General features: G+C 42.2%; 2 protein-coding genes and 1 non-coding gene across 5 annotated transcripts; 1 reads left to right on the top strand and 2 right to left on the bottom strand.

Moving 5' to 3' along the window:
• The first annotated feature begins 8,519 nt into the window (after window positions 1-8,519).
• Window positions 8,520-20,344, top strand: fam83hb (family with sequence similarity 83 member Hb). 2 transcript variants are annotated; one of them, XM_017423537.3, is made up of 8 exons: window positions 8,520-8,805; window positions 13,361-13,538; window positions 13,643-13,975; window positions 15,006-15,170; window positions 15,249-15,373; window positions 15,471-16,010; window positions 16,137-18,459; window positions 18,813-20,344. In XM_017423537.3, exons 2-8 carry the CDS (start codon window positions 13,416-13,418, stop codon window positions 18,831-18,833), a joined length of 3,630 nt encoding a protein of 1,209 aa, XP_017279026.1. In that variant the 5' UTR covers window positions 8,520-8,805; window positions 13,361-13,415; the 3' UTR covers window positions 18,834-20,344. The 2 variants fall into 2 exon arrangements, with proteins under 2 accessions (XP_017279026.1, XP_017279016.1); XM_017423527.3 differs by having other exon boundaries at window positions 8,521-8,813.
• Window positions 19,079-25,884, bottom strand: si:ch211-199g17.9 (uncharacterized protein LOC108180085 homolog). 2 transcript variants are annotated; one of them, XM_017423604.3, is made up of 10 exons: window positions 25,749-25,884; window positions 25,349-25,393; window positions 25,203-25,265; window positions 23,905-23,979; window positions 23,646-23,693; window positions 23,443-23,497; window positions 22,103-22,192; window positions 21,940-22,003; window positions 21,764-21,830; window positions 19,079-20,972 (listed from the first exon to the last, which is right to left on the bottom strand). In XM_017423604.3, exons 1-10 carry the CDS (start codon window positions 25,762-25,764, stop codon window positions 20,860-20,862), a joined length of 636 nt encoding a protein of 211 aa, XP_017279093.1. In that variant the 5' UTR covers window positions 25,765-25,884; the 3' UTR covers window positions 19,079-20,859. The 2 variants fall into 2 exon arrangements, with proteins under 2 accessions (XP_017279093.1, XP_037831721.1); XM_037975793.1 differs by lacking the exon at window positions 19,079-20,972 and having other exon boundaries at window positions 20,997-21,830.
• LOC112450852 lies at window positions 24,095-24,227 on the bottom strand. Its single transcript, XR_003039582.1, has one exon. It is a non-coding gene; the product is annotated as a U8 small nucleolar RNA (small nucleolar RNA).
• Window positions 25,885-26,368: the final 484 nt, after the last annotated feature.

Raw genomic sequence — 26,368 nt, 5'->3', positions numbered from 1 at the left:
AGCTGCCTTGATTTCTAAAGTTCAGCTTCGTTCGACCTGCAGCCAGCGCTGCCTTTCAGCAGCAGTTCTCGCCTCTTTTGGACTAAAATAGACCTCAGATTTTTACTGGAAGGTCAGTGATGTTTGTGTTTCTGCTGGGAGGCTAGGGGTAAATGCAGCCCTCTCAGGTCAGGACAGGGTTGCTGTGTTTCCATTAAGCGTGTCGACGACGTCTGCAAACTTATCATAAAAGTTTTAAAAAAGGCCTAAATGTGTTTTGCAACATGCCTGCCAGGCACGAGGCTGTCAACCATTTACAAATAAAAACTAAAGTTAGCTGCATGTCGTACATGTGAACCGGGGCGTGCAAAATGGTGATTATCAGTTGGATCCTGTGTAAAAATCTTTGTCTGTCATCATTCGTCTGACTTTGAACTCAGAAAGCTGTCTTTGCGTTTGTTGCTTGCTTAGACCTTTATCAGCGTCCGTCTACTGATCAGAAGCTTCGATTTACAGCCCGTATTTAATGATCTGTGGAAGAAAAGAAGTCTCTGGTGCAAACGCTAATCTGTGCCTGCTTGGAAGGAACTTTGCGATCACTTGAAGTCCTGAAGCTGCAAAGCCGAAGCGCTTTTCAAGCCACGACATGCTCCGGCACTTTCAACCTCAACCCGATGATTAACGTTTGCGCCGCCTGCGAGAACCAAGAGAAGTCCAGGGGGTGAGGCTCTCTCTCGCCTTCTCGCCTGGCAGGGCTGAGGAGAAAGTCCCAAAAGTTAAGAGATCACCTGGGTTCCACTTCAGCCGACCTGAAAAAAAAAAAAACACAGATGGAGATTCTTTGTTCTGTGCTTTTATCATTTCCACTTTCAGCAGTTGTCACTGCATCAGAGCGTCATCAGTCACACTTTGTGTGTGTGTGGTAGGTCTTGTGTTTTCCAATAACCATCAAGATTTCCTCAGAGAAGCAGCACAATCATCGCATCAAAGTGACAACACCTGGCCGAGGTATGCGGCGGCGACGACTCCCGCGTCACTTGTTGTTTTTCTCACTCGCTCGAATCCTTCCTGTAAGAAGACATGCACGCTCCCAGGGGACTTCTGCCTCACCTGCAGCTAAAGAAGACATATCTAACAGTCACCAGAGCGTCTTCATCAGGCGTCCAGATCTGTTTAAAGCAGAAACACACACATTTATGTGACAACACACACATGCAGGGTCATAAGACGCTCATTTGGAAGTACTTGACAGGGATTGTTTGTCGAATTAGATGCTTCAGCAGAGAAGAATCAGATTTCTGAATTACAAATAGAACCGTCAGGGTTACGTGTCTCTGGCACGACTGAAGAAGCTGACATGTAGATGCTGTGATGATAATAAAGAGTCATGTCACTAATGAGATGCCAAGTGAGGTTGTACTTCACAGAAACGCAGCACAACCCTTCTTACACAGCCTGCTTTACTGTACGGTGCTGCTAAAGATGTGTGTGTGTGTGTGTGCCATGCCTCCCAGCACTGTGGTGCAAAGATGACCTCAAAGCCCGAAGCTCCAGAGAGTCACCTTATACTCAGGTGTGACATTACAGCGTGAGAAAAGCATGCTGGGAGATCTCACAGAGACGGGACACTGACTGAGTGTCCTCTTTGTGCCGCTGACCCACATTTACAAGTTGTTCTTTTGTTTTTTGTTGATACCAAAACCTTAGAACAAAAGCCAGAACAGTTATGGTCGTGGAGTGAAATGAAAAGGTGGTTGGGGAATAAGAGCAGGCTTGTAATTTAGAGCAGACCCACCCTGTTTCTTTGGACCAAATGTCTCATTTCTTTCTTTTTCCCTCTTTAACAGAGATGCTCATTTAGCCTCGTGGGTGCTGCGACCTTTGGTTTGTGTAACTTTTATACTTTTCATGATATTTACCTTTTATTTACAAACACTTGCCCCATAGAAATACCTGGAGATCGCTTCAGTTTCTTAGAAAACATTGTTCTCTTTTAAATCCGCTTCAGCAAACCTGTTCTATTTTTGTCTCCTTCAATTACTTCTAGTTTTTAGCTGCTGTTTTGATACTTTCAGCATTTAACTAGCATTTAGCTACATTTAGCTTTCAGTTAGTATTTTGCCGGTTTTAGCTCATCACTAGTGTTTTGCTCCTTTAGCCTTTAGCTTGTGTTCTGCTTCTTTTAGTTTTAAAAACTCTCTCTCAGCTCAATCCCGTTCTCTCTATTTTGCATTTGTTTTCCATCATCGTGTGAGACATTTGCAAACGCTGCGCTATTAAAAGCTAATTTAAGATTTGTATCCTTTTTTTAATAGCATTTTATAGTAGAGAGAGAAAGGTGGTGCCTTTAAATAAAGGCCAACAATTATTTGAGTCTGCTTAGAAAGGCCTTTTTATTTCATTTAAATCTTCTCTTCGCCGCTTCACAGAAAAAAGTCAGTTAAGACGTTTGATAAATTGTTGATGTTTCTTTAACAAGCCAGCTGTAAGTTTTTTGGTAAGTCGTGTTCTTCGTTTTGTTCATTCAACTTGTCGATTTGAATACAACAATTTAATTTACAAGAGCATGGTTCACTTGTAAATTGCTTCTAATTTTAGTTAAATGCAAAGAATATTAACTCTAACTGTGCTGCAAAGTCCAAAGGTTAAAGTACAGCAAGTCAGCTCAGTGATGATATGAAATGATTAATAATTTATTAGTCTTCAAAGAAAAATGTTGTTGCTGCTTTAGAAATTAGAGGAAAAAAAGTAAATAAATGGGGGGAAAAAACAGTTGACAAATTGCTGGAGAGAGACTAGAGGAGTGGTGCAAATATTAAGACATCTCTTTACACTCTGAGGTGATACGTTTAAAGCTCAGGTGGGGAAAATGAGCATTGTTTTATCAAACGGAGCAGCTTGATAACTGGAGCTCAGGGTCGACAGGCTGATAATGTGGGCCTCCTCCTCCTCCTCTTTGTCCGGTTGAGCTTCTGAAAGCTGCACGTGAAGGCGATGAGGTCTGCAGCTGGGTTTGGATGCTCCGAACCCGTCCGTTTTATTTGATCAAGGTAAGAAAATCTTCCTCCTCCCCGCTCTCCAGTCTGCACCTGCAGCTGTCCTCACCGTCTCCTCCTCAGCTCCACCGGGGTCTTATCACGGGGATTACTCAGGCTTTGAAAAGAAACATCAAGATCTCCCACATCAACAACTTTCCTGTTGGTGGTTGCACAATAGAAGTCACTTAGGCAGCAAAACAAGCATCCAAAACAGCAAAAATTAATGTTTTCCCTCATTTTTTTTGCCTTTTTTAGCTTTTGAGAAACGTGATTATCTTATAATTCTAGGTTTGTTAACTTCATGTATATTTTAATGTTTCTGTGGTCAACATCAGAAACGTCAGCCACCCCTGGTTTTAATGTTGACATACAAATAAAGCCTTTCAGCCACAGTCCAGAGTCTGACCCATTTTATGGCTACAGTTTATGCAGGAGCTTGTTTTGAAATTTTCAAAGAAACCCCCACATAAACTCCAGCAACGACGTCGTTGATGAAGCCTTTTTTTTTTTTTTTTTCCAATTCGTGGCAGGAGCTCCTCAGCCAGGTGTGCCTGCCAGCGTTTTGTTCCTGCGCCGGGTTTGCATACCTGCTGAAAGGCTGCCAGGTGACTCAGAGAGGGAGGAGACTGAGTGATGGAGGAAGGGCGAAAAAAGAAAAAAAAAAGAGGGGGGGTTGGGGGTGAAGGAGAAGCAGATTGGGTGTGGTGAGATGCCTTAAGCACATTCCTTGGAGCAGCCGCACCCTGCATTTCTGCGTCTTTCTACCTGCTGGTGTTTGTTATCGGAACTTATCCGTGCATGAAGATGCTCTCGCCGGCGTTTCACAATATGTGCCACATCCACGAAGCTGCACGCAGACTCCTCCCACTGCTCTCATTTCACACTTGAGCCACGCCGAGAGAAGCGCGTTTGACCGAGCTGGGGAAGGAGCACACGGAAACACGCAGTCTGTGCAGTTTTGCGAGTGTGTTTGTGTGTGTGGATAAGAGATTAGCTGATTGAGGAGACACACCCTCAGGAGCAGCACTGAACATGCAGTCAGAGTGTGTGCTATCAGAAACCTATCAAACAAGGTGTGTTCTGTGTGATGAACACGTTTCAGGGCAAAGGACAGCCCATAGAAGTGGTGCACACTTTTATCTCTGTTGCACTTTGCTGATGTCACAGCTGCTATATGGGAGCAGGTGAGCGTTCAACGGATTGAAACTGGGAAAGCCTCGTTTCTAATAACACATTCAGCCCGGGATGGAAAGAAAAAAAATCAGTGTGAGAAAAACAAAAAAAAAGCATCAACTAGAAATTATGGCTCCTGTTTGGCAAAAATAAATAAAAGCAAAGATTCTGGTCGGAGCCTGCAGAAGTGAGACGAGGTTTTAAAAAAAAGATTCATACAGAAAAAGAGGAAACTCTTCAGGAGCGTGACGATTCAGGCAAAGTTTTTCACCATGGAGAAAAACAACACAATGTTTCAGACTGAAACTCAGGGAGGACAGAGCCCGTAATAACAGCTTCCACTGTTTCTTCTCTGCAAACACTAAAGCAGAAAGCAGTATAACACATGACGTGCTGCTTCTTTAAAATACAGCCAGAAATATGAGGCAGAGACAAAAACATACTGAAGATTATAACTGTAAATGGGTTTAGATTGGGAGCTAAAAGGATAGAAATATGTCTGTGAAAGGTTGTGAGTGTAAACAGTTAAGAATAACTACACCAAACTGAGAGTTTTATCATCTACAGTATGTAATTAAAGTAAAAGATTCAGAAACTATTTGAGAGAAGGACTAAATAAATGTGATCTTTGGAGCCCAAATAGTTGGAAAACTACCGCATGGGATTCAGTGAACACAGCCCATCACTACACGCACAATTATTAGTTAAAACATCAGGATGTATAGGTTAAAACGCAGATACCTCTCAGCAGGAAGGTCACAGGTTCGCTTCCCGACCCCGGGGCCTTACTGGGTGGAGTTTACATGTTCTCCCTGTGCTCACCTGGGTTTTCTCCGGTTTCCTCCCACAGACCAGAAACATGCATCTTAAGTGAACTGTCTCATTTGTCTCTATGTGTCCCTGTGATGGACTGGACACCTGTCCAGGTTGTCCCCCGTCTCTCGCGCAGTGACTGCTGGAGACAGGCACCAGCTCCCCGTGACCCAGAAAGGAGAAGCAGGTAAAGATTTAGGAATTTCTTCTTTCTGAATATGCCTGTTTACAGTGCGATAACAAGAAATCTGTCCTGTAGTCTGAAAAACATCACGTTGTTATTTTAGATCGAACCAGAAAGTGTTCTTCGGACAGCATGTTGCTTATTTCAGCAAGACAACTTTAAGCCACTTTCTACACGTAAACTGTCCAGACCCGTCACGGAAAAACACAACAGGCAAAGCCCTGAACTGCTTCCAACCAGGTCAAGTAAAACTTCCTAGATCCAGATGCAGCCAGCATCAGAAGTGGATGAATTTATAATTGAGCCGTGCACCATCTCAGGTAACTGTGACAAACAAAGAACTACACGCTGTAACGTCCTCGGTGGGGGTGGCTTCACAGCTGGTCTTCTCAGCTCCCAAACATTTACAGCTAATTGTTAAAACAGGAAGTGACACAACATGAGGCCAGCCTAACCTGCTGATATCCATCTTTAATGAGCCTAAAGATACAATTCTTCTGCATCACATTTCTACAAAGCACATTTGTAACTTATTACTAAAGATACATAAATGGAAATCCCCCCCTCATAAGTGAAAAAGTCAGTAATTAACTCAGTACTGTCAGAAATTTAATTATTATTTGGTAGTTTTAGCTATTTTGCCTGAAACTCAAAAGGCTAAAGCTGTGCTGACCAGTTTGTTTTATTGATCATGAGCTTATAAAACATGCAGAGACACTCATCGTAATTTTTAACCATTTTACTTTCAAACATATTAACTTTTTTATTAATGTTTAAAAATGGTCTGAAGCAACAGCTCTGCTAGTTAGTGGTGGTTTTTCTTTTCTTTGTTTGTTGAGCCACTTAACACCTGAATTATTTAAAAATAAAAGGACTTTTTTCTGAGAAAAGAACAGAATCTGTATCAAGACATCACGCATGTTTTAGAAATCATTGATTAGAAATTCTATCTTAAGGCACTTTACTGGCAGGCTTCCGCAAAACATAATTTGTTTATAGATTTGAGCTGAAACTATAAAATATGCCAGAAATACCACAGTTTGATGAGCATACCAGTGTGTTTCTGCACAAAGAAACCATCAAAAGCTACTTTTAAGAGAAGGGAAACAGAGAAATGAGGGTCCTTCAAACTAGACACAAACTGGGCTGAAAATCTGTGACGACAAGTTTAATGGGATCATGCATCCAAATTTAAGATTTATGGGTCAAATTGTTGATGCATAAATCATCATTTAGTCTCTGTCATTGTTTTTACCTACATTTCACCTCATAGTGTTGGAGATTTGAATAAACTTGATGGCAACATTTACTCAAAAAAAAGCATCACCAGGTTTGAACCCATTAAGCGACACTATCTGTAAAGCGTCGTTTCGTTTTCCAGCACCACCACGTCCCCCCGAGCAGACGGCAGTAAAAGCGCTCCTGAATAGAGACGACACACAAAGGAACACTGTCGCGGCCCGGCCTCCCCAGAGTCTGAACCCCAGCTTCAATTACTGAAGCAGGATCTGCTCAAAAAAAAGGGAGGGGGATCAAAAGGCGACAACAACTAAAAATAAAAAGAACTCCAGAAGGTCAAAAAGCCGTGAGAACTACCTCTTAGGACAACTTAAAGACACTGAACGAGTTCAGACCGTGATTAAAAACAAATATAAAGCTCATCAGAATAGATGAGTCACGCGGTGTTTACTTACATGTGCCAACTGGACCCACTGTAGACAAATCAGAGAAGAAGTCTGGCTCAGCTGCCATTGTCTATGCAACCAAACTTGTTTGTTTCTTAGTTATTTCACACAAATGTTTGATCCCAAGTGTTATCAGGGGCAAGAGGTGGATGTCATTTCTTGGAATATATCAGTGACACGTCTTTGCATCGTCGGAGCACATTTCTTGTTTATTTGTAGTTTTTTGACGCCCATAAATTGACATTTGAAGAATGCAACAGTCGGATTTTTAGTGGTTTATGTTTGTGGCGCATACATATATATGTGTGTGTGCGTGGACAAACATGGCCGATAAACTTTCAACGACAAAGTGCATTTGTAAAATTGGACACAAATGTTGTCAAAACACAGACACTTTGTGCAAAATACCTCCCGGATTGCCTCACAGACCCTCCCCTCATCAGCCCCAGCTGAACTCTGAGCCACATCAGCACGATACTGTCCAAGAAATACCCACCACCACCGTGTAGCTCTGTTACGATAATTCCTGAATATTTTCACTGACTGCGACCAGACGGGGTCAAAATTAGCGTGAACGAACAACTAGGAAACGATCAGGAGTGCTAATATTTACTGTTTTTTGCACAACTAAGGTTTAGGCAAACCTTGAAAATGTTCTGCACAATCTTAATCGACGTCACGCTCAAAGCATGTGTTGTGAATGACTCTCAGCTACTACCACCTCATGTTTTAGCTCAATATATGCAAAACTTCTTGAGTTATAGCCACTTTCGTGTCGGCTAATGTTGGTTAGCTGTAGGGGCCATCTTGAATTGGATTGACTCCAAAAGCTAATCAGTTGTAGATTTACATCCAGTGATGACTTTCTGAAAGTTTCATTAGATTCCGTCCGGGGGTTCATGAGATATTTTGCTAACAGACACACAGGATTGTCTTTAACAGTTAATGGTAAAGTTTTAAGCGTAGATCTTGCAAAATGAGTTGCACTCGGAGTAGGTTTTGTGAATGACTATCAGCTACAACCACACCACGTTTTAGCACAATATTTGTAAAATTTACTGAATTGCAGCCATTTTTTAATATAAAGTGAGTTAGCTGTGGTAGCCATCTTGAATTGGGTTGGCTCCAAAAGTCAATCAGTTGTAGATGTTCATCAGATGATAATTTCCTGAAAGTTTCATTAAAACTAGTGATTTATGACTGAGTTGACACCAAAAAGCTGGTGGAAAACGTTTAAATAAATATGTTAGGTGTCGGGGATCAGTGTCAGCTACTACCACCCCAAATTTTAGGTTAATATTTGCAAAACTGACTGAGTTTTAGTCATTTTTTGTGTGTTTTATAAGGTAATGGAAGCCATCTTGGATGGGGTTGGGTCCAAAAGGTAATCATTAGTAGACTTGCATCAAATTATTACTTTATTAAAGTTTTATAAAACTTTGCAAAGTGGGATATTTTGGCGAACGCGCACACAAAAACATGATCTCCTTTTTCGTCGGGGCGGGTGATTTAAAAAAACGCACCAATAACCACAGATGAGCGCACTTTTGAAAGCAAGCAGGAGGAGGAAGCCTCCAATGGCGTCGAGCCTCCGGCGGCTCTGGGAGGAGCCCGGCCGGGTGGGAGAGCCCTTCCTCCGGGATCGCCCGGCTCCCTTCCTCATTCGCGGCGCTCGAACTGCGGAGGATTTTTTTTATTCCGGGCAAGCCGAGGCTCCGGGAGCAGGAGCCGCGGGGGCGGGAGGAGGGCAACCAGACACCGGCCGAGCGGAGCTCTCAGCCCGGCCGTCAGGACTTCCACCGAGCGGGGCGGGGTGGAGCTGCCGTCCGACCCGAGGAATGTGACACACGGACGGGGAGACCTGCAGGTCGGAGAGACGAACTCAAAGACAAAACACGGAACGAGCTGTGCTGCAAGGAAAAAAACAAAAAAAGTGAGAAGGTACGAAATAAAAACAGCTGTGCTGCTGCCATTCGGGACGAATCAGACGGACTCTGTTTATGTGTTGCTGAATCCTGATTATGTTGTTATTTACAAAACATATGATTATGATTATAATCGTCTTTAATGCCAGCAGAACAGAGAAGTGTAATGTCGTCCTCTTGGCCTACAGTTTATGGAGGATTAAGTCACCCAGGTGGATTGGAAAACCTGAACACTGCACAGTGACTGGTTCCAACGAGCTGTACAGCCAACTTTCCAGTCATTTGGAGACGTCCGGAAACTTGCATTTTAAAGAAACTCCTGCTGTTGTCTCACATTCGAGAAGAAACCAACGCGTATGGCATGTCTGAACGATGCTTTTCATCGTTCGCTGCTCATCGCGATGCCCTCCGATCTCTAATGACTCCTGTCTGCAGAGCCAATAATCGCTCAACTGCACGCACAAAACGCTTCTGTTTCCACGGCTTTTATCCTCTGTGCGTTCACAGTGAGTCACTGCGTAAGAATAGTCCCAACATGTGGTAGTAATTTGTGGGGGGGGAAGACGGTTACAGTGCCAGCTTTGTGTGGCGCCGGTGTGTGCTCCTCGATTTTAATGCTGTCACACGCCAACCGTAAGGCTGTTGAAGAGTTTCGAAGGGGTCAAAGTCTGTTCGTAAAGCGTTAACGTGCTTCGGGAGAAGCGGGAGCTGGAAATAGCGGGAATGTTTTTACGCTTTAACTGCTTGAGTTTCCAGTGAAGCTGACCGCAGGCCTCCAGGCGGTTGGAACGGATGACATGGGGACCTCAGAAGACCTGTTTTTCTAGCCACGGAAAGATGGGAGCCGGCGTGCGTCGTCACACTCGGTGCGCGTTCATCTGTGCTTGAGCAGTCCTTTGTGTTTTGCTCAACGCCCCGATTCGAGGCGCCAGGAGCGAGGCTCGGGGTACGGAGGCGCCTCGGTTTGTGTACTTTGCTCTGACAGGACAGGAATGTCCCTACAGGACCGTCGAGGGCTTCACGTCCCCCCCTCTCATCCCGTCCCATCCCTCCAAACCTGTTCTCGGGCTGCTGCATTCACACCGAGAGGAATGCCGGATCAATCGGGGTGTTTGTTCAGTGAGGTGTGTTCAGATGTGCGTTACAACAGGAAGAGCCTGAAAGTTCTTGATAGTTTGCGTCTCCCCGGGCCTTCCCCCCTCCCTGCTCGTTCACATGTCGAGACTGATACCGTTTTAGAAGTGTAATTCTGCCGTTTCATGTCAGCCTTCATGCAGGAATGCTGAAAATGAGCCACTGGCGTCCTTATTGAGTGAATGTTGTGCACATTTAAATAATATCCTTGAGACGCTGCAGTCTGGGTGAAGCTGGTCCAGCTTTGTTTATGCTACGCTTAAGTTAGCTCTTCCTCGTGCAGATAAGCGTCATATATGAAAGGAAAAACAGAGAACCTGATCATCATTTGTCACTTTCTATGGCTGCTTTTGCTCTTACAGCTAACAAAGCGTCAGTATTTGTTTTGATATGCTTCCTGTCAGCCAGGTGAGGGGGTGAGAGTCTGTCATGCTTCATCCTGCAGAGGTGAACGGGTCAAAAATAAATAAAAAGAAGAGGAAGAAACCACTACGATCCGTTTAGTGTGACTCCTAATTCTGGCCTCTTACGTAGCTCGAATTCACCTCGGGGTTAAAATGATTCAGCTCGGTGTCATCCTCGAGCTGTCGACAGTTTTGATTATCAACAGATCATAAAAGGAATATTTCTGTTTTTACAAAACAGGCGGCTCGGAAAATCTTAAAATCCGAAGAACTAGTTGACAGACTTCTCTGCGTTCCTTCTTTCGAAAGCAAATAACCAAGAAATTAAAAATGACTAAATATTAATTTTAAAAAACCCCTGTGCAAGGCGTCAGGAATCCTATTTTTACTTTGGTGAAAGGGCAGCAGGAGTTGGATTGATGCTGTTGTGTTACCTCACATGCCTGATGCTTTGTTTGAGCATGTCTGTCAGTTTGTGGCTGTCAGCACATTTTATCTTTAAAGTCAGGCTCTGTGGGGAGGTTATGAGCAATGTCTTCCCTGTTGTAGTTAGCTCCTTGAATGGCCTCCGTATTAAAAAACAAGTTTTATTCTGACCAGATCGACAAAGGGCAGTCTGGGGGAACGAGGCCAAAGTGGACGGCTGCCACCTTAAAACGACTCCAGTCTAAACAAATTCGTAGTAGTTCATGCAAATCTTTATTTTAATCAACCTTTTCATTGCTGTGAGTTTCACATTACACAGTTAATCCAGCAGGAAGATTATGACCTGATCTGCAGGATGTGCTGCAGGCTGCGCTGGAAGTGCTACAGCTAGCTGCTGCTATTAATCTGCTTGCAAATAACCAGAGAAATCTGTAAATAACCATGTAATGCAAAACTGACAGCAATGTAAAGGTCTGTAAAACACGGTGATCCAGACTGGGGCTGTTTTAAGACAGCAGCAGCACACTGTGGTCTGGGCCTGTTTGGACGAGCTCGTCGCTCCAGTTAAACTTAAACCGAGGCTGTTCAAAGAGCTGTCTGTAACAGATAAGGTTCTGGTTATTCATAACCTTTCCACGGATCCGTACGTCATAAGAAACAATCCGCTTCTTCGAGCAGATAAAGTGAGAGCAGCGTATTTTCCAATAAATTAATTTAGTGTCTTCCACTTTGGGGATGAGCCGTAATATCAGACAAATGAAGGAACAGCAGCGCAAACAAGCGACTTGCGTTTACGGTTCAAACAGGATGTCGGCCATTTTGCACTCGTGAATCACCACACAGCAGTCTGTGTGGCCACGCCGCACCAGGCTACTTGATGACTCACCAGTTCGCTGAGTAAAGCGGGTTCTCCCACTCATTATGGGTTAGGACTTTTACCCTTCACTATCACCATCCGAGCTGTTCCTGAATGTTTAAACAGAACACACCGGACACTCCTTCACAGCAGAACTCAGGTCTCACACACACACACACACACACACACACACACACACATACACCCTGACCAATTCCTCGGACTGTCGGTCAGATGTAGTTCCCACGATTAGAGATTTTTTTTTTTAACTACAAAATTGCTGCAGTTGGCTGATCCATCCAGGCTGCGGGTAACAATCTATTATCTATTATCTGACTGGAATCAAGCCTGAAATCTCGTCCTCTTTAATCTGCTGCCAAACAAGGTTTAGTACGTAGCTGTAACGCCTTTAGTGTTGCATTTGCCACCCTTTCTACAAACCAGCCCCTTCTAATTCAAACAGCCTAATACTCTCACAAAATTGTGCCACAGTGATGTTTACGTTGTCGGCCATTTAAAAGTCCCGTCACAGTTTCCAGCTCACTCGGAGTTATCTCGCCTGCCATGACTGACAGACTTTTCTCAACAAGGCTCTGAGCAGCAACACAAAGTCTGACGCACCGGTACGACAAGTTCCCTGAGCTGAAATATGAAAGAACCTGTCTATACAACACCTCCTCCTGCCTTGCCCACCCCAGCCTTACTCATCCACTGTTCTCTCGTGTGACTGTTTTTGTCTGCCTTCCTCCCATTGTATTTTCTTTATCCTGCTTTTTATTTGGTTTGTTTGTTTTATGAATTGCCCGCTGTTTTATTACAAGCCAGAATCAGCCTAAATTAATCATTACCTTCTATGACGGACGAGACCTGTCCTGGGTGTACCCCAACTCTCGCACATCTTACAAATAATAGATGTTAACAAGAAGGTGCATCCAGCAAAAAGTACCAGAAATGAAATAAAAGCTAATATCTGAACATTTTACACACACTGTCAAAGACTTAGTGAGTCTCTTATATTATAACTAAACAAAGGATTACCTCACGACAAGGAAGAGATCAAAATGCAAAACTTTACAACTGACTCTAAGTACGAATGATGACATCCATGTTTCTAAAGAATATACTGTATGTAGTTATAAGGCAAAAAGCTGGTTTGTTTACTGTAGGAAGATCTCAAGATCTGAGGCCACGTACTAAATATAACTTCGATCAAAGCTTTGCTAAGATCTGATCTCATTTCCTCTTCGACCAAACACAACATTCTTGGCCGATGTAGCAAATGAAATTGAGACGCTCACATAAATCTGCATGTGTCTCTGCTCGACTGAAGCCACGGCACGAACTAAAATGTTTTTAGACGATATTTTTTTTTCCCCCAACTGCAGCGCTTGCCGAGATAATCCGAACAAAGTAGCAGTTAATTCATTGGCCCGGCTTTGACTCTCCAACAACAGTTGCTTTGTTTCGATGGTTACAGGTAACAAGTATGAGTGCGTATCCTAACACAAAGGCTTCTTTCTCTCACCACCCAAAAGGGATTTTTAATTGAAATATTGTTTGCCATTAACGGGGGTGTGGTGTGTTATTACGGTCAAATCCAACTACAAAAGCAAGGTGATCTGAACACAGGAAAAGTCTTGCTTTTGTGTACCTTGATGCTTTGCTCTTTAGATCCCAAGTCAAAAGTTGCATCTAAGTTAAATGTGTGGCTTTTTTCCTTTCTTTCTTTTTACTATTCTGCAGAGGCTCAAATTCCCTCAAACCCTGATCCTTGACTTTGTTCACAACCACTCTAACCATGGCACACCGGTCCCAGAGTTCATCGATTGGAGACAATCCTCTCGACCCAAACTACATGCCCCCACACTACCGTGAGGAGTACCGTTTAGCTATTGATGATCTGATAGAGAAGGACATCGAGGTATTTATAACTCTTTTTGCATTTTTCGTCTATAACTAATAGTCTGTATGCATTCTTACGTATCTCGTTTTGACATGCTGAACTCGTGTCTTCTGTTGCTCCAGGGTTACTACGAATTCCTCCAGAACGCAAATATTGTAAATTTCCTGGCCCAGACGGAAATCGAGTACATCAAGTCCACGCTTCAGATACCAAATCAGCCCTCGGGAGTCCCGGAGTTGACGTATTATGAGGGAGGTCAAGACGCCGAGGGCTCCTCGGACACCTACTGGCCGATGCAGTCCGACCTGGCAGCGCCGGGCCTGGACCTGGGATGGCCGCTGTCACAGCACAGCTTCGTCGGCCCGACGGAGGTTACCACTCTGGTCAACCCCTCCGACCCAGACATGCCAAGCATTAAAGAGCAGGCTCGGAGACTCATCAAGAACGCACGCCAAGTAAGTGAAAGGGACGATTAGAAGACAAGTAAAAGTTAAAAATATCAACCGGTTTTATTTTCTTATGTTAAATAGACTCTAAAGGAGGAGTTTGAAACTTTTACTGATAATAAAAATACACATTTCATTGTATACCTACAAATATGATTCATATGTATCTACTAAATAAAGTAATTAGGTCATTATATACTTGTTTTATAGTATTGTCTTCTCTATTTACTTCTTGGGGAAAAAGGAGAAACAGGTCAGTTAAAGAGCTGACAATAACTCGTGTTTACTTTAACTAGTGTTAAGCTGCGCTATTGTTGGTTCAGTCTCACGTTATTTCTGCCTCCGGTAACTTTGCAACCACACCCCTTTGGTCAAATTTCCAACTGGTTGGCCCTTAGCTAAATTAAAAATATGTTTAGCAGGAGCACAGGAGCCACATGTGACAAGCAGTTGAACCTGTTGGTGTGATGAGCTGTGGCTCTATTAGGCCTTTGTTTCTGTTCGCAGATTTACAAAACATGTCTGTGTCTTGCAGGCATTTACTTTTAGTGTCTCTTGTGTCTATACAAAATGTCTCACAGGCACATGAAGGACAGACGGCTTTAAAATTAAACCACTCTCTAATCTTTCTGCAGAATCCTTTTTATGTAAATTTAGAAGATATTCATCCACTCCTCATTGCTGTTGTGCTTAGTTCGGTGAAATGTGCATTAAATATCAGTTATTTAGCAGAATAGTGCTTTTGTACTTTAATTTTAGGACTTGAACCAAAGATTGATTAAAGATTACAGATTTACCTTTAATCTTTACTGAATAGTGTGAATAATGTGTATAAGGTTCACAAACCTGTCCATCAACACAATGTTCTTTGCTTGTATTTTAAGCACCCGAAAGATGACAAAAAGCTGCCTAGGTTCTCCAAATTGTGTAAATGTAAAATATTTTTTGTTCAGTCCAGCAACACCATCAAAACTTGAAACCGTTTAACAAAACTATGTTGAATACGACTGACTTTGTTGTGTTTGTGCTTCGTGTCCAGGTTATTGCCATTGTGATGGACATGTTCACAGATGTTGACATTTTTGCCGACTTACTGGACGCAGCAGCGCGCCACGTTCCGGTTTACATTTTACTAGACGAGCAGAACGCTCATCACTTTGTCTCTATGGTCATCGGCTGCAAAGTCAACTTGGACATAATTCATGTGAGTTCCTGTTTTATGTTGCAACTATCCAAAGGGGTTTATAAAAGCCATTAACGCAGATACATTTTGGTTTTCCAGATGATGCGTGTCAGGATTGTTGGAGGAATAACGTATCACTCCCGGACAGGAAAATCCTTTAAAGGCCAAGTGAAAGATCGTTTTATGTTGACTGACTGCAGCGCTGTGCTCAGTGGGAACTACAGGTGAGTCATTTAAGGATTTCATTAAAATGGTAATAATTTTCTATATGGTCAAATGTTTTGCCTCAATATTATTTTATTTTTTTTAATATTCCTCTAGTTTCATGTGGTCCTACGAGAAGATTCACCGCTGCATCGCTCACCTCTTCCTCGGGGAACTGGTCGCCACTTTTGATGAGGAGTTTCGAATCCTCTTTGCCCAGTCGGAGCCGCTGGTCATCGATGCATCCAGTGGACCACTCGCCATCACCGAACCCAGCAGTTATTTAAACACCCAGTTCGGTTTAAAGAGGTCACAGTCTTTGCGTAACCCTGTCGGTTACAGAAGACAGCCTGACATTCCCTCAGCCTTCCCCTATGGAGACTCGGATCGTAACTCTTTCCGAAGGAACGACCCATTTCGTCACACGATTGAGCCTGGCGCAGGGATTACAGTTGGGAAATATTCTCAGCAGCAGTTTCGTCTGCAGCAGTCGTTCTTAGAGCAGGGAAAGTCTATAGTGTCCAGGCAGATGGAGATGACTTCAAGTGCTTTCAAGAGGCACAGCTATGCAGAAGGAACTCAGGAAAACTACTCATCTTCCAGGCAATACATGAAGCACAGAGTCATGAACAACCTGGATGAGACAGATTTCCACAGGTGCGTACTCTGCGTTCTTTAATATTGACTGTTAGAGATCATAATTATTGGAAGTCATCAAATGTACCATACATTGTTATCTAATACCTAAAAGAAACTAAGACATACTCTTTTTTTTTAATATAGGGAGCAGTTTCAAAGTACCCATTACTACAATGAAGGGCCTGGGCCAGGTTCTGGCCACGGACATTACGACAGACTCAGAGGTCGTTCGCCGCACCTACCCATCGACCAGTATTCAAACTCGAGCTATCGCTCAGATCGGGAGCTTCCACTTGAAAACAGAGAGTACTTTTCATCTGAGGACCTGAGAGGACCTGATGAGCTTCACGGCCCTCCATTAGCTGGGAGGTACGGAGGAGGATCCGGGCAAAAGCGGCCAACCATTGGTCAAGCATATGCCTGTCAGACCTCACCGACGCAGCTCCATCCGCCAGATAAAAAAATGTTCCACAAACAATCGGATCAAGAGTACAATCAAGACCAAAGTGTGAAGCAAGGCCTGAGGAGTTGGAGAATCAACTCCTATCTGAGTACTTATGAGGACGCTGGAGAAGATGGTTTGCCTCAGCCTATGGGAGGTGATGCGTTTGATGAGTCTCAACCCTCTGAGCAACCTGCACCTGAAATCTCAGCTCCACGCTTTGGAAAAAAGGAACCACCAAATGTCGCCCCCAAGCCCAGACCAGATATATTGAGACCCCGCTTCGGAAAGCCTAAATTGCTAGAGGGTGGCAATAAAGACTCTGCCTCGCTAGCAACAAAGGATCTGCTTCCCTCTTTAAGTGATTATAGGTCTGTTCTGGAGAAAAAAGACTGGGAGACTGAGAAAGAAAAGGAGAGAGAGTCAGCAAGGGAGGCGGGAGAAGATGCAGAGATGAAGGATGCTTCAGATATCTTTCTGTCCAGACATGAATCGGTCCGGTCACGCATTAACCCGCTCCTTCAACGTAGTTCTCGCCTTCGCTCCTCACTTATATTTGCGTCTTCCAAGGGAGAGATACACAGTGGCAGCTTAGGTCTGAAACCAGCAACAGAAGAAGATGAGCAGTTAGATTTGGGACGCACTTCGTCCATCGTGGCCCAGATCCTCGAAAAGAGGAGGTCTTTGTCACGGGAACCTTTTGAATGGCGAAAGAAGGCTGAGGAAAAAGACAGCATAAAAGAAAAGGAGAAAGAGGAAAAAGAAAAGGAGCAAGAGAAAACCATCACAGAAGTGAAGACTGAGGTTAAAGAAAAGGGGGAACCTCACAGTACTAACAAGGAAGAAGAAACAACACCTACTGTTGAGAAACCTAAATCACCCTTAAATGACGTAGCTACTAGACTGCAGTATTTTAAAGACCTAGAAGCTAAAAGAAAAGCCTCAAAAATGGAAACAGAGAGACCTGCAAAGGCCCCAGAGCCTCCTGAAAAGAAGCCAGACCTCTCTGAGAAACCTCCTCTTAACCCGATACCCACTCCAAAGACCCCGACTGTATCTGTCAGCTCAGCAGACCCTGAACCAAACAAGCCAGACACCTCAGCAAAACAGTCAGAGGTCCCTCGCAGACATTCATTATCTCTAAAACCCTCAATAATCTCCCCCAAGCCTTTTGTGAGTTCCCTGAAGCTTTCAGAGACGTCACAAGCTCGCAAAGAAGAAAGTGAACCAGAGGGTCAAAAGAAAGATGTTCCTAAGTTACTAAAGCCTCTTTCTTCACCGAAGCTCTTCAAGAAAGATCAGCTGAAGATTAAGGGACTGAATCCTCGCCGGACCTCTTGTGGTGAGGAGATTCTGATCTCAGATGCAACCGATGCAGAGAAGAGTGAGATGAAAAAGTACCGCTCTCAAAGTTCTTCCACTCTGCCACAAGAATTTTCTAGGGACAGATTGCAAAAGGTCATGGGATCCAATACGTCCATAAACACTATTGGTGATGGGAAAGGTGAAGGTAAGACGCTGGAGTTCCTGAAGAAACAGACTCAGAGGTTAAAGGGGTTCTTGGGGCCAAAGGATAAAGAAAAGAAAGCCCCGGGAGAAGAGAAGGGCATTACCACGGTCAAGGAGGTAACTGAGGATTCAAGCAAAAAGCAGAGCTCCTTGGCTAAAGACACAGGATCCACGGCTGCTGATCAGTCCTTAACTAATCACAAAACATCGACAGGGACGTCAGTCTCATCCCGGCACCAGACCCCGGGAAGCTCCGTTTTGTTCAGCAGCAACCTGCGAGACGACACTAAAGTCATCCTGGAGCAAATCTCCGCCAACAGCCAGAAAAACCGCCAGGAGCGAGAAGAAACTGGAGCAAACAAAGACGGTGCCGCTGCAGAGAAAGGAGTGGAGCCGCCGAACCCCATAAAAAAGAATCGATTCCTACGAGCATCGGGCACCAACCAGGAGAGAGAGGGGTTACTGAAGAGGATAGAAAGTCTGAGGAAGGAGAAGAAGGTCTACAGCCGTTTTGAGGTAGTTGATGTTAGCGGCATAGATGGGAAAAATATATAAGCAAAACAAAACAAACTCGCATATGAAATAAATAAATGTGAGTGGAATCTAGTATTTGATTACAAAGGGTTACATGACAGATTATTAGTTGATCAGCAGAATACCGTACATTTGTTTTTATACTGTGCAGTTATGTTACCTACATGTCATTTTGGTGGTGGTGTCATGCTTAAGCAGGTGTAGCACTAAATCAAAATTAGTCTGCCGCTTTAAACTTTTCTGAAGCGCCAGAATACAACAGCATGCAGGGGAAGAAGGAAAAAAAGAGGCAGATGTTCTTGATTTCACTGTTAATCCTGTTGCTCTGTTAACAGATGGGGAATAGCCTGGGATAACGAAAGATGGAAGAGCGACCTTTTATATGGACACTATTTATGCAAGACGATCAATAACACCCCCTGCCAACTTGTGCCAACAACACTCAATCACTCCTAAAAAGTACCTCTGTTTCCCAACACTGTGGCCTTTCCTGGATTTTTTTTTTTTTTAAAGAAGTAATAAAACTTGAAAAGACAATATTGAAAATGCTGGAAACAAACTAAAGGCACTGGGTTTGGAATGTGCCTTTTTTGCCAAGACCTGGTACTACTTTTTCCTTATATGGTGACTGAGAGACAAAAGTGACTACTCGCACACTGGCTGCACGGACTAATGTTTCACCGAGCAGAGCGAGGCACGGTGGTTGGACTGAAACAACCTGTACGAGCGCGACCGAGGGACTTGGAAAAAGATAAAAACAGAATGCAACATGTTGCACCTGAGGGAAAGAAAACGGATACATGCCAGTCAAACAAAAACACGGCAGTATTTGACAGTAAGTGTATGGAGCCAGTGTTGTGTGTTTCTGGAAATGCTTGTGTGCCTTGTACGCGTTTGCAACTGAATGAGAGAAAGTGTCCTTTTGGTTTCACCCGTGTGCCAACGGCTCATCGAGGGCAAAGCTGGAAAATTATCCCAAAAAGGTAGTAGAACATAAGGAAAAAAGGTGTGAGGAAATGTGTTTTTTAAATGCCAACGTTGCAGCAGCAGACGTATGTTTCGGTAAGAGAAAGGACAAAGCTGGAGTTTAACAGAGCGTATCTTTCCATCAAGGTACGGACCTGCTTTACAGGACTGAAGATGTCAGAATAAGCATTTAGGGAGGAGCTTTTCAAGTCAGATGACTTGAGTCACGTGTCTGTGCTGGCCTTCATTTTTAATGTAATGTAAATAAAAAAAATGTAAATCATCTTCAGCTGCCTTGAGTCACTGTAAAATAGAGTTTCATGGGCCTGTTTCTCGTTCTCTTCTGAGTTTTAAACCAAGGCAGTACCTGTAAAAGAAAGCAAGGGAAAAGGTTTGGGTGTTTTCCACACTGCTGGAGCGGAGCCATGCCTCCTTACATAACTCCCTTCAATTCTGAGGTCCACGCCCTAAGCAGGACTCCTGACTCTATTGTTGGTCAATAAACACAGTTAAAACTTACAGTATATGTTTGATGACTTGACTGGGCGTAAAACTATTTTGTGTTCTTGTAGAGTAAGTCTGAGGACTGGATTCATTCCTGAGGAACGATTCAAAGTTTACACTGTCTTCTATACAGGACTTTACTGTATATATTTATATATAAAGAGGCTTGTTCATACTTTAGGCTATAAATTGGAATTTGAACATCTTTAATTCGCCGTAAAAAAGTGACTTAATGGTGTTTATTTTTGATTTGAATGGGAATGTTTGTAAAAACCTATTGGCATTAATTTGGACTAATCAGTTGCACAGGGTTATTGTGTTTGCTTTAAATCCTGAAAGAGTATTACATTGTGTTGGAAATACTGCAAAAAAAAGTTTTTTTTAAATTAAATATCTTTAAAAATGACTTTGATTGTGACTTTTTTATGTGAGCAGGTGTGCACGTTTCAGTGTGTGTAGGTTAGACGCTTTTTTTAGGTAAATTACGACGTAGAAGCAACGATTAAAAAGCTTTATAATTTTGAAATAAATAAACACTTTAACAGCAGTATAGAATATTCTGATAATAATGTCACACAGGAGATGATCAGCAGCATCTCTCGAACAGAAAAAAAACTCAAAAAAATGGGAAATACTTCAGGTTTGATGCCTAAATCAACCACAGAGGTTCTAGCAACTAGAAAGATAATAAATACATAAACAGTATGAAAACACTCAATAATGCTGAGCTAAATAGACTGAAAGCAAACAGTTGATGTCAGCCGTATTAATGAACCGGGATTGATTCTTCAACCGTCAGGCTCAAGAAACTAAGAAGCTGACCTTAATGAAGTTTAACATTTCTAATTCTCCGTGGACTCGATGGAACAAAAGTTCACGTTTAGAAGAAAACGAGACTTGTACCTCATATTCCTAAAAACTACCAGTGAGTAGGCAGGTTGGTTCCTCAGCCTGTGCACCTGCCTGCTTCTTCGCCTCCTGCAGCTCCTCGTCAAGTTTGTGCAGCTGAACCAATTTCACTTTTTCTATCAGAGCCACAGAACAGAAAACAGACAAATAAAACAATATATACGCAGAAAAACATTTCACCGCTGTGTCTCACGAGACGAGATACTGGGTTCATGAAACGAGATGAAATGTTAACGTTTTTAAGAAAAAAAGCTTTTGTCTCAAACTGAACTCTCCTGTCTGATGAGGCAGAGATTAAAAACTTAATCAAGGTTTTTAATTTTATTTTATTGAAAAAAAAAACAATAAATTTGCCAAGGCTTTAATTCATTTATCATGCACTACATTTAAATCTCATTTTTTTTACTGAAAACTTTTCCCCACAGCCCGTCAAAACAGCTTCAAAACGCCCTCGACAACAATTTAAACAGCTACAAACATTCCACCTTAAAATTACGGAAGAAAAACACAAAACGTAAAAATAAATGAATAAAATCAGGCGGACTCTGTAGCTGTGAGGTGCTCTGACAGGCGTTTGAGAGTCCGAGCCGTGGAAACTCTCAGCACTGACTGAAGAGGTGGACATTAGAGTGAAACTCCTTTGTGAGTTGTTTTTCTTTTTTAAGTTATTATTTTCGTCACAGGAGAGAAGCTGGTCACGCTGATGAACCCAGAGATGATTAATTAGCTTATGTGGAGAGCCAAAGCAGCAGGGGTATAGTTTAGTCTCCATCTCGACTCTTTTCTTCTCGTCTCAAACAGATTAATGAGAGGTTCAAACTTCCACGAGAAATCTGGTGACATTTTAATCTCGTCACAACTCTATTCATCACACGTGTTCGTGGGAAAACAGCAGGAGGCCGCTTACCAGCTGACAACAGCTGACTTTTTGTATTTTCAGCGCTCTCCACTTCACCTGGGAGTCTCTCTGGGGACTAAATAATAATAATAACAACAATATCAACAACACACAGTCCATTTTTCAATTGTTAAAAATAGATTAGAAATAAATCCAAGTAATGCTGAAATACAAAATAAACCTACAAAGACGGTGTGCAGCTGCTTGTGCTGCTCGATCAGTTGCTGCAGTTGTTTCTCAAATCTCATCCTGTTGAAAGAAAAAGCTCCGTTTGTGTAAATCGAGATAAAAATATGTTTATGTTGTTTTGTTTTGAAGGCGGTGAATCATCGCTTTATGTGCAGGTACCGCAGCTTCCTGTGTTTAAGCTTCACTTCCTGGATTTCGCATCTGAACTGTTCCAGCAGCCCCTCGCTCGCCTCGCTCTGCTTCAGCTGCCTGCAGGACACACGTGTTTTATCACTCAGCACATACGCACTGTTATGGTACATGAGTTTGATTCAGAGAGGATTACAAAGCCCCACTTGGAACGAACTTTACTTGACTTTGCTTGTGTTTACAGCACAGGCTTTGGAAGCTAGTTGCACCTGACGTGAAACACAAATGAGTTTTTGTGGCGAGATAATTGACGAATTTAGTGATTTAATAAAGCAAATATGTGTTATTTAGAAGTGAATCTTTACAAAAACAATGAATGTAATGAAAAGTGGTGGATGAAGTTTAGGGCAGACAAAAAACAAGAGCAAACAGCTCGACTGGCGGCCTAATTCAATCTATTTTTCCTTCACAAACCACATTGTCGTGGAAGAGGCTGGAGCTTGGGTGTGAGGAGGGGGGCAGCCTGGTCGGGTCATCTGTCCATCAAAGGGTCAACTATGCCTGTATTCTCATTCCTAAGGTCAATTTAGAAGCTGGACTACCCGGAAAAAAAACCCTACAGGCACAGAAGAAACATGCAAACTCCTCACAAAAAAGCCTGCAGAGCCGAAACACAAACCTTTCTTGCGATCAGTTCATGCAGACAAAGACGGACCAAACTGTGTTACAACCCCTGGTAATGTATTCCGGACAACGATGGATGACAGGAAATTTGTCTGCATTTTGCCATCAGATAAGTGAGGAAGGGGCAAGCAATAAAGGAAGCCAGACTTGTTGGACGGGCCTTCTTCGTGCCAAGGCGAGAGAATGACCCAGAAACACAAAATGAAAGGATGAGTCGGTTTCACCAAACCCAACTGAGCTGGTTTAGGTATTCATCAGACCAACAAAGGCAAACTTTAAGTGTTGCAAAATTTTCAGAGCAGCCTTTTAATTCTGCCTTCTTTTTTTAAATAATTGTTGTCTTTAAGAGTTTATTTTTACCCCTTCAATTTGTTTTCCAAGACATCAAATCAAAGTAGAACCACGAAAAAAGGGAGAGGTTATAAAACCTTTGCCAAACCAAGTGTCAGAAAAAGTTAAGAGAAGTCAGAGCATGTAGAGAATGAAGTAAAATAAAGTAGATTAAAAGAAACAAAAGCCTGAAAAGCAACTGTAGAAAATAAACTGTCGCTGATTGTTTAGCAGAGATAAATCATTTGATTGTAAGTTACTGCCATCTAGTGTTAGAAACCACTCTCTGACTGCTCACGCTGAAAGGCTGATGGTTAAACAGACGTTTAATATTTTTATTTGTGTGTAAAGTCTACCTTTCAGACTCCTGCTCAGACTCTTCACACTGGAACTGCAGTTTCCTACACAACTCTGACAAAAGAAACAAAAAAACATCCGTATTCATTTACAAAATACGTACTGAAAATAAAAAAACAAGTTCCCAAAGCTTTGACATTATGCAGCATAAATACAGCATTGAAATTAACGTGAAAGCTGTTCACTTTCCACCCATGATCACCTTCTTTTTCCTTACAGACTCCCTCCAGCTGGTAAGCTTCAGTTTGTACTGCAAAAACGACACACAACGTCTTGTGACTGGAATAAAAGCGTTACACATTTTACACAGCACATGACCAAAAGCCTTCATAAATCATACCAATATCATGATAAAGGCATGTACTTTTAGCCGGTCTTTGACCACAACTCAGCTACATTAACTGGAATCGATAAACATATGGTGAATAGTTATAAACAGCTGGTTATCATTTATTTCTTACAGTTTTCCAGTTCTTTCTGCTGTGTGTCACTGACAGATTTCAGATCTTTGATTTCCTCCTCCACGATGCTTTTGCCTTGAACATGAGTAATGACAGACAATTACATTTATTATCTTATAAATGCTTGACCTCTTACATTCACCATCCTACTTCATAAGAATTTGGACAAATTGCTCTTTACACATTGAAAATCAGAATGGGTCTTGATGGGAGTTGCTCTTCCCAACAAGAGGGAGATACTAATCATATCTCATGAACCTCCATTCATCATGTTCTGCAACTCCATGGATGGAGTAACAGGTAAGGATGTACCTCACTGACGATAAGCTATCAGGAAGTCAGAGAAGCAGGATATTGGGTACAACCAGCTATCTTACTCACGGTTTTAATTTTTCCCTTCAAGTTAGCACTTTGCATTATTATTGTATAGAAATGTGTTTTTCTCTAAGTCTAGGTTCGAACTGGGTCTCGTCTCAAGCGTTAAATGGTACTTTCTTTTATTTCTTTTAAACCGAGGCGGAAGTGAACGTGTTTATCCGCGTGTCGTCAAGAACGACGTGCGTTCTCATTGGTGCGCACAATAACAAAGATTTCCACCGAAACTGGACCTTTGAGACAGAGGCTTTCGTGTTTGACAATGTTCGCGTACTCTTAGACATCTATATTATACCTCCAAAGTTATTTCCACTGCAGATTTAATAGCTTTTGGGGGGATGTTATCGGCTTCCGTAACCAGCGGAAGCGGATAACGTAGCTTCACACAGAGTAATGACAAGTCAAGAGTCTTACCCCACTTTCAGCTCTGATTTTCCTGCCACATGAAATTACCTGTTGAGCCATTGATGTGCTTTTAGAAGTGGCTTATGGACAGATAAATATTACCTAAAGTCTATGTTACAGGTACAAATCACAAACCTCTGATTTTACACATCTAGATCATTACAGCATGCGTGTCAAGGACTTCGTCACGAACACGGAAATACTTAACAAGGACTTCGCTAGCTAAAAATGTACTCTTTGTTTCATGTAGAGAAGGTGAATCTATATAGTTAAAATAATTTCGAAACGTAGAACTGAGCCTTAAATGTGAACATTCAACCAAACTAAAACGAGCTACGATTCCTTGACTAAAATGTATAGAAACTTATAGAAAAGTCCATCTTTGTTAGGCCAAAAAAAATGTTTTTTTATTGGATCATACGCATAATTTTTTGACAAGGAACCACGTTTATTAGTAGCGATTTAAAACACACATTCAAACAATCAGGAAAAAAGACATACGTTTAAAAAAGAAATACCTCGTCGCAGTCTCCTAAGCTTGTCCATCAGCTGTTCAACTTTAGGTTCCTGCATATCTGCTCCTGACAGAAGTGGACGGAAAAATAAATCACTTTCATGAATGACAAACATGTATGATGTTGTTGTCCTGCTTGTATTGGTTTACCTTCTTTCACATGTGTCACGTTAATCATGTCTTCAATACTGAATCCTGTCATTAACATGTAAAGAAAGATGAATAAGTTAACTTCATGTTTAGCCTTTAAATAATGTAATCCCGTATTGTGGCTATAGAGGACAGCTGAAGGTTTGTGTGGGTACCAAGAAAAAAGCTGTTCTATAATCTTTCCGTTTAATTACAGATTTATCTCTGACTGCTTTTATAAAGTAAAATAAAACAGGTGCATCCTCTAGTTAGCATTAGGTTTCCAACTGAAAAAGCTAGCTTAATTTTAGCTAACGCTACATTTAGCTAATGTAGAGAAAACAAGAGGAACATTAACCAGCTGGCTTTCCCGGTTAATAAGTCATTAATTGCTAACATTTTTAAGTGTTGAGCATCATACCGCTTAGGTCCTCCATGGTTAAGCAGAAAGAGTCGTCTGAATGTGACTAATGTTTAAATGTTGTCCTCTAAAGTCCTCAAAGATGGAGTTCGCGCGCGTCAACAGTTACTTTTAGCTGTAAGGCAGCCATTTTGAATTTTCAGGAACCCCCTGGCTTTGAATCAGGACCCTGAATTTGTTTACTAATATTTGTGTGACCTGAGCTGGCAAAATGAGTCAAAGTGAGGGATTGGGGGAATATTTTCAATTTCTCCATCCCTAGAGCTTCAAAATGATGTTGTTTGTTGAAATTTGGTGATTTTTAAGAGCAGCAGTTTTCAAGTTTTATTGGTTTAGAATAATGCCATCAAGAATTATTCTATGTGCTATTATTCTATCTAGTGCTATGTATAAAAAATAGGATGGGGTAAGCTTCAGAATGATGCAAACATACAAAGGGATTTCCTGGCCCCATGGCAGAACAACGGCCAATTTTAAAGGAAATTTCATGAGTTATAAAACAGGATTATTTATGGAGACAGTTGTTAAAAATTTTCATTTAAAAGGTAGATGATGTGCTATTACATGGTGTCTTTATGAGCTCATTCTTACATGACTCAATTATGGCAAAATTCTACAGT

This window comes from Kryptolebias marmoratus, linkage group LG5, assembly GCF_001649575.2.
Source record: "Kryptolebias marmoratus isolate JLee-2015 linkage group LG5, ASM164957v2, whole genome shotgun sequence".
NCBI classification, from domain to species: Eukaryota; Metazoa; Chordata; class Actinopteri; order Cyprinodontiformes; family Rivulidae; genus Kryptolebias; species Kryptolebias marmoratus.
The sequence above is the reverse complement of the archived record's forward strand: the minus strand, read 5'-3'. Positions and strand labels throughout refer to the sequence as shown.

Coding starts and splice junctions, on each gene's coding strand:
- si:ch211-199g17.9 (XM_037975793.1), bottom strand. Junction 25,266..25,348: donor CGTGACACATGTGAAAGAAG/GTAAACCAATAC, acceptor CACTTCTGTCAG/GAGCAGATATGCAGGAACCT. Junction 21,831..21,939: donor AGCAGCTGCACACCGTCTTT/GTAGGTTTATTT, acceptor ATTATTATTTAG/TCCCCAGAGAGACTCCCAGG.
- fam83hb (XM_017423537.3), top strand. CDS start 13,416: ATGGCACACCGGTCCCAGAGTTCATCGATTGGAGACAATCCTCTCGAC. Junction 15,171..15,248: donor TCAACTTGGACATAATTCAT/GTGAGTTCCTGT, acceptor TTGGTTTTCCAG/ATGATGCGTGTCAGGATTGT. Junction 16,011..16,136: donor GATGAGACAGATTTCCACAG/GTGCGTACTCTG, acceptor TTTTTAATATAG/GGAGCAGTTTCAAAGTACCC.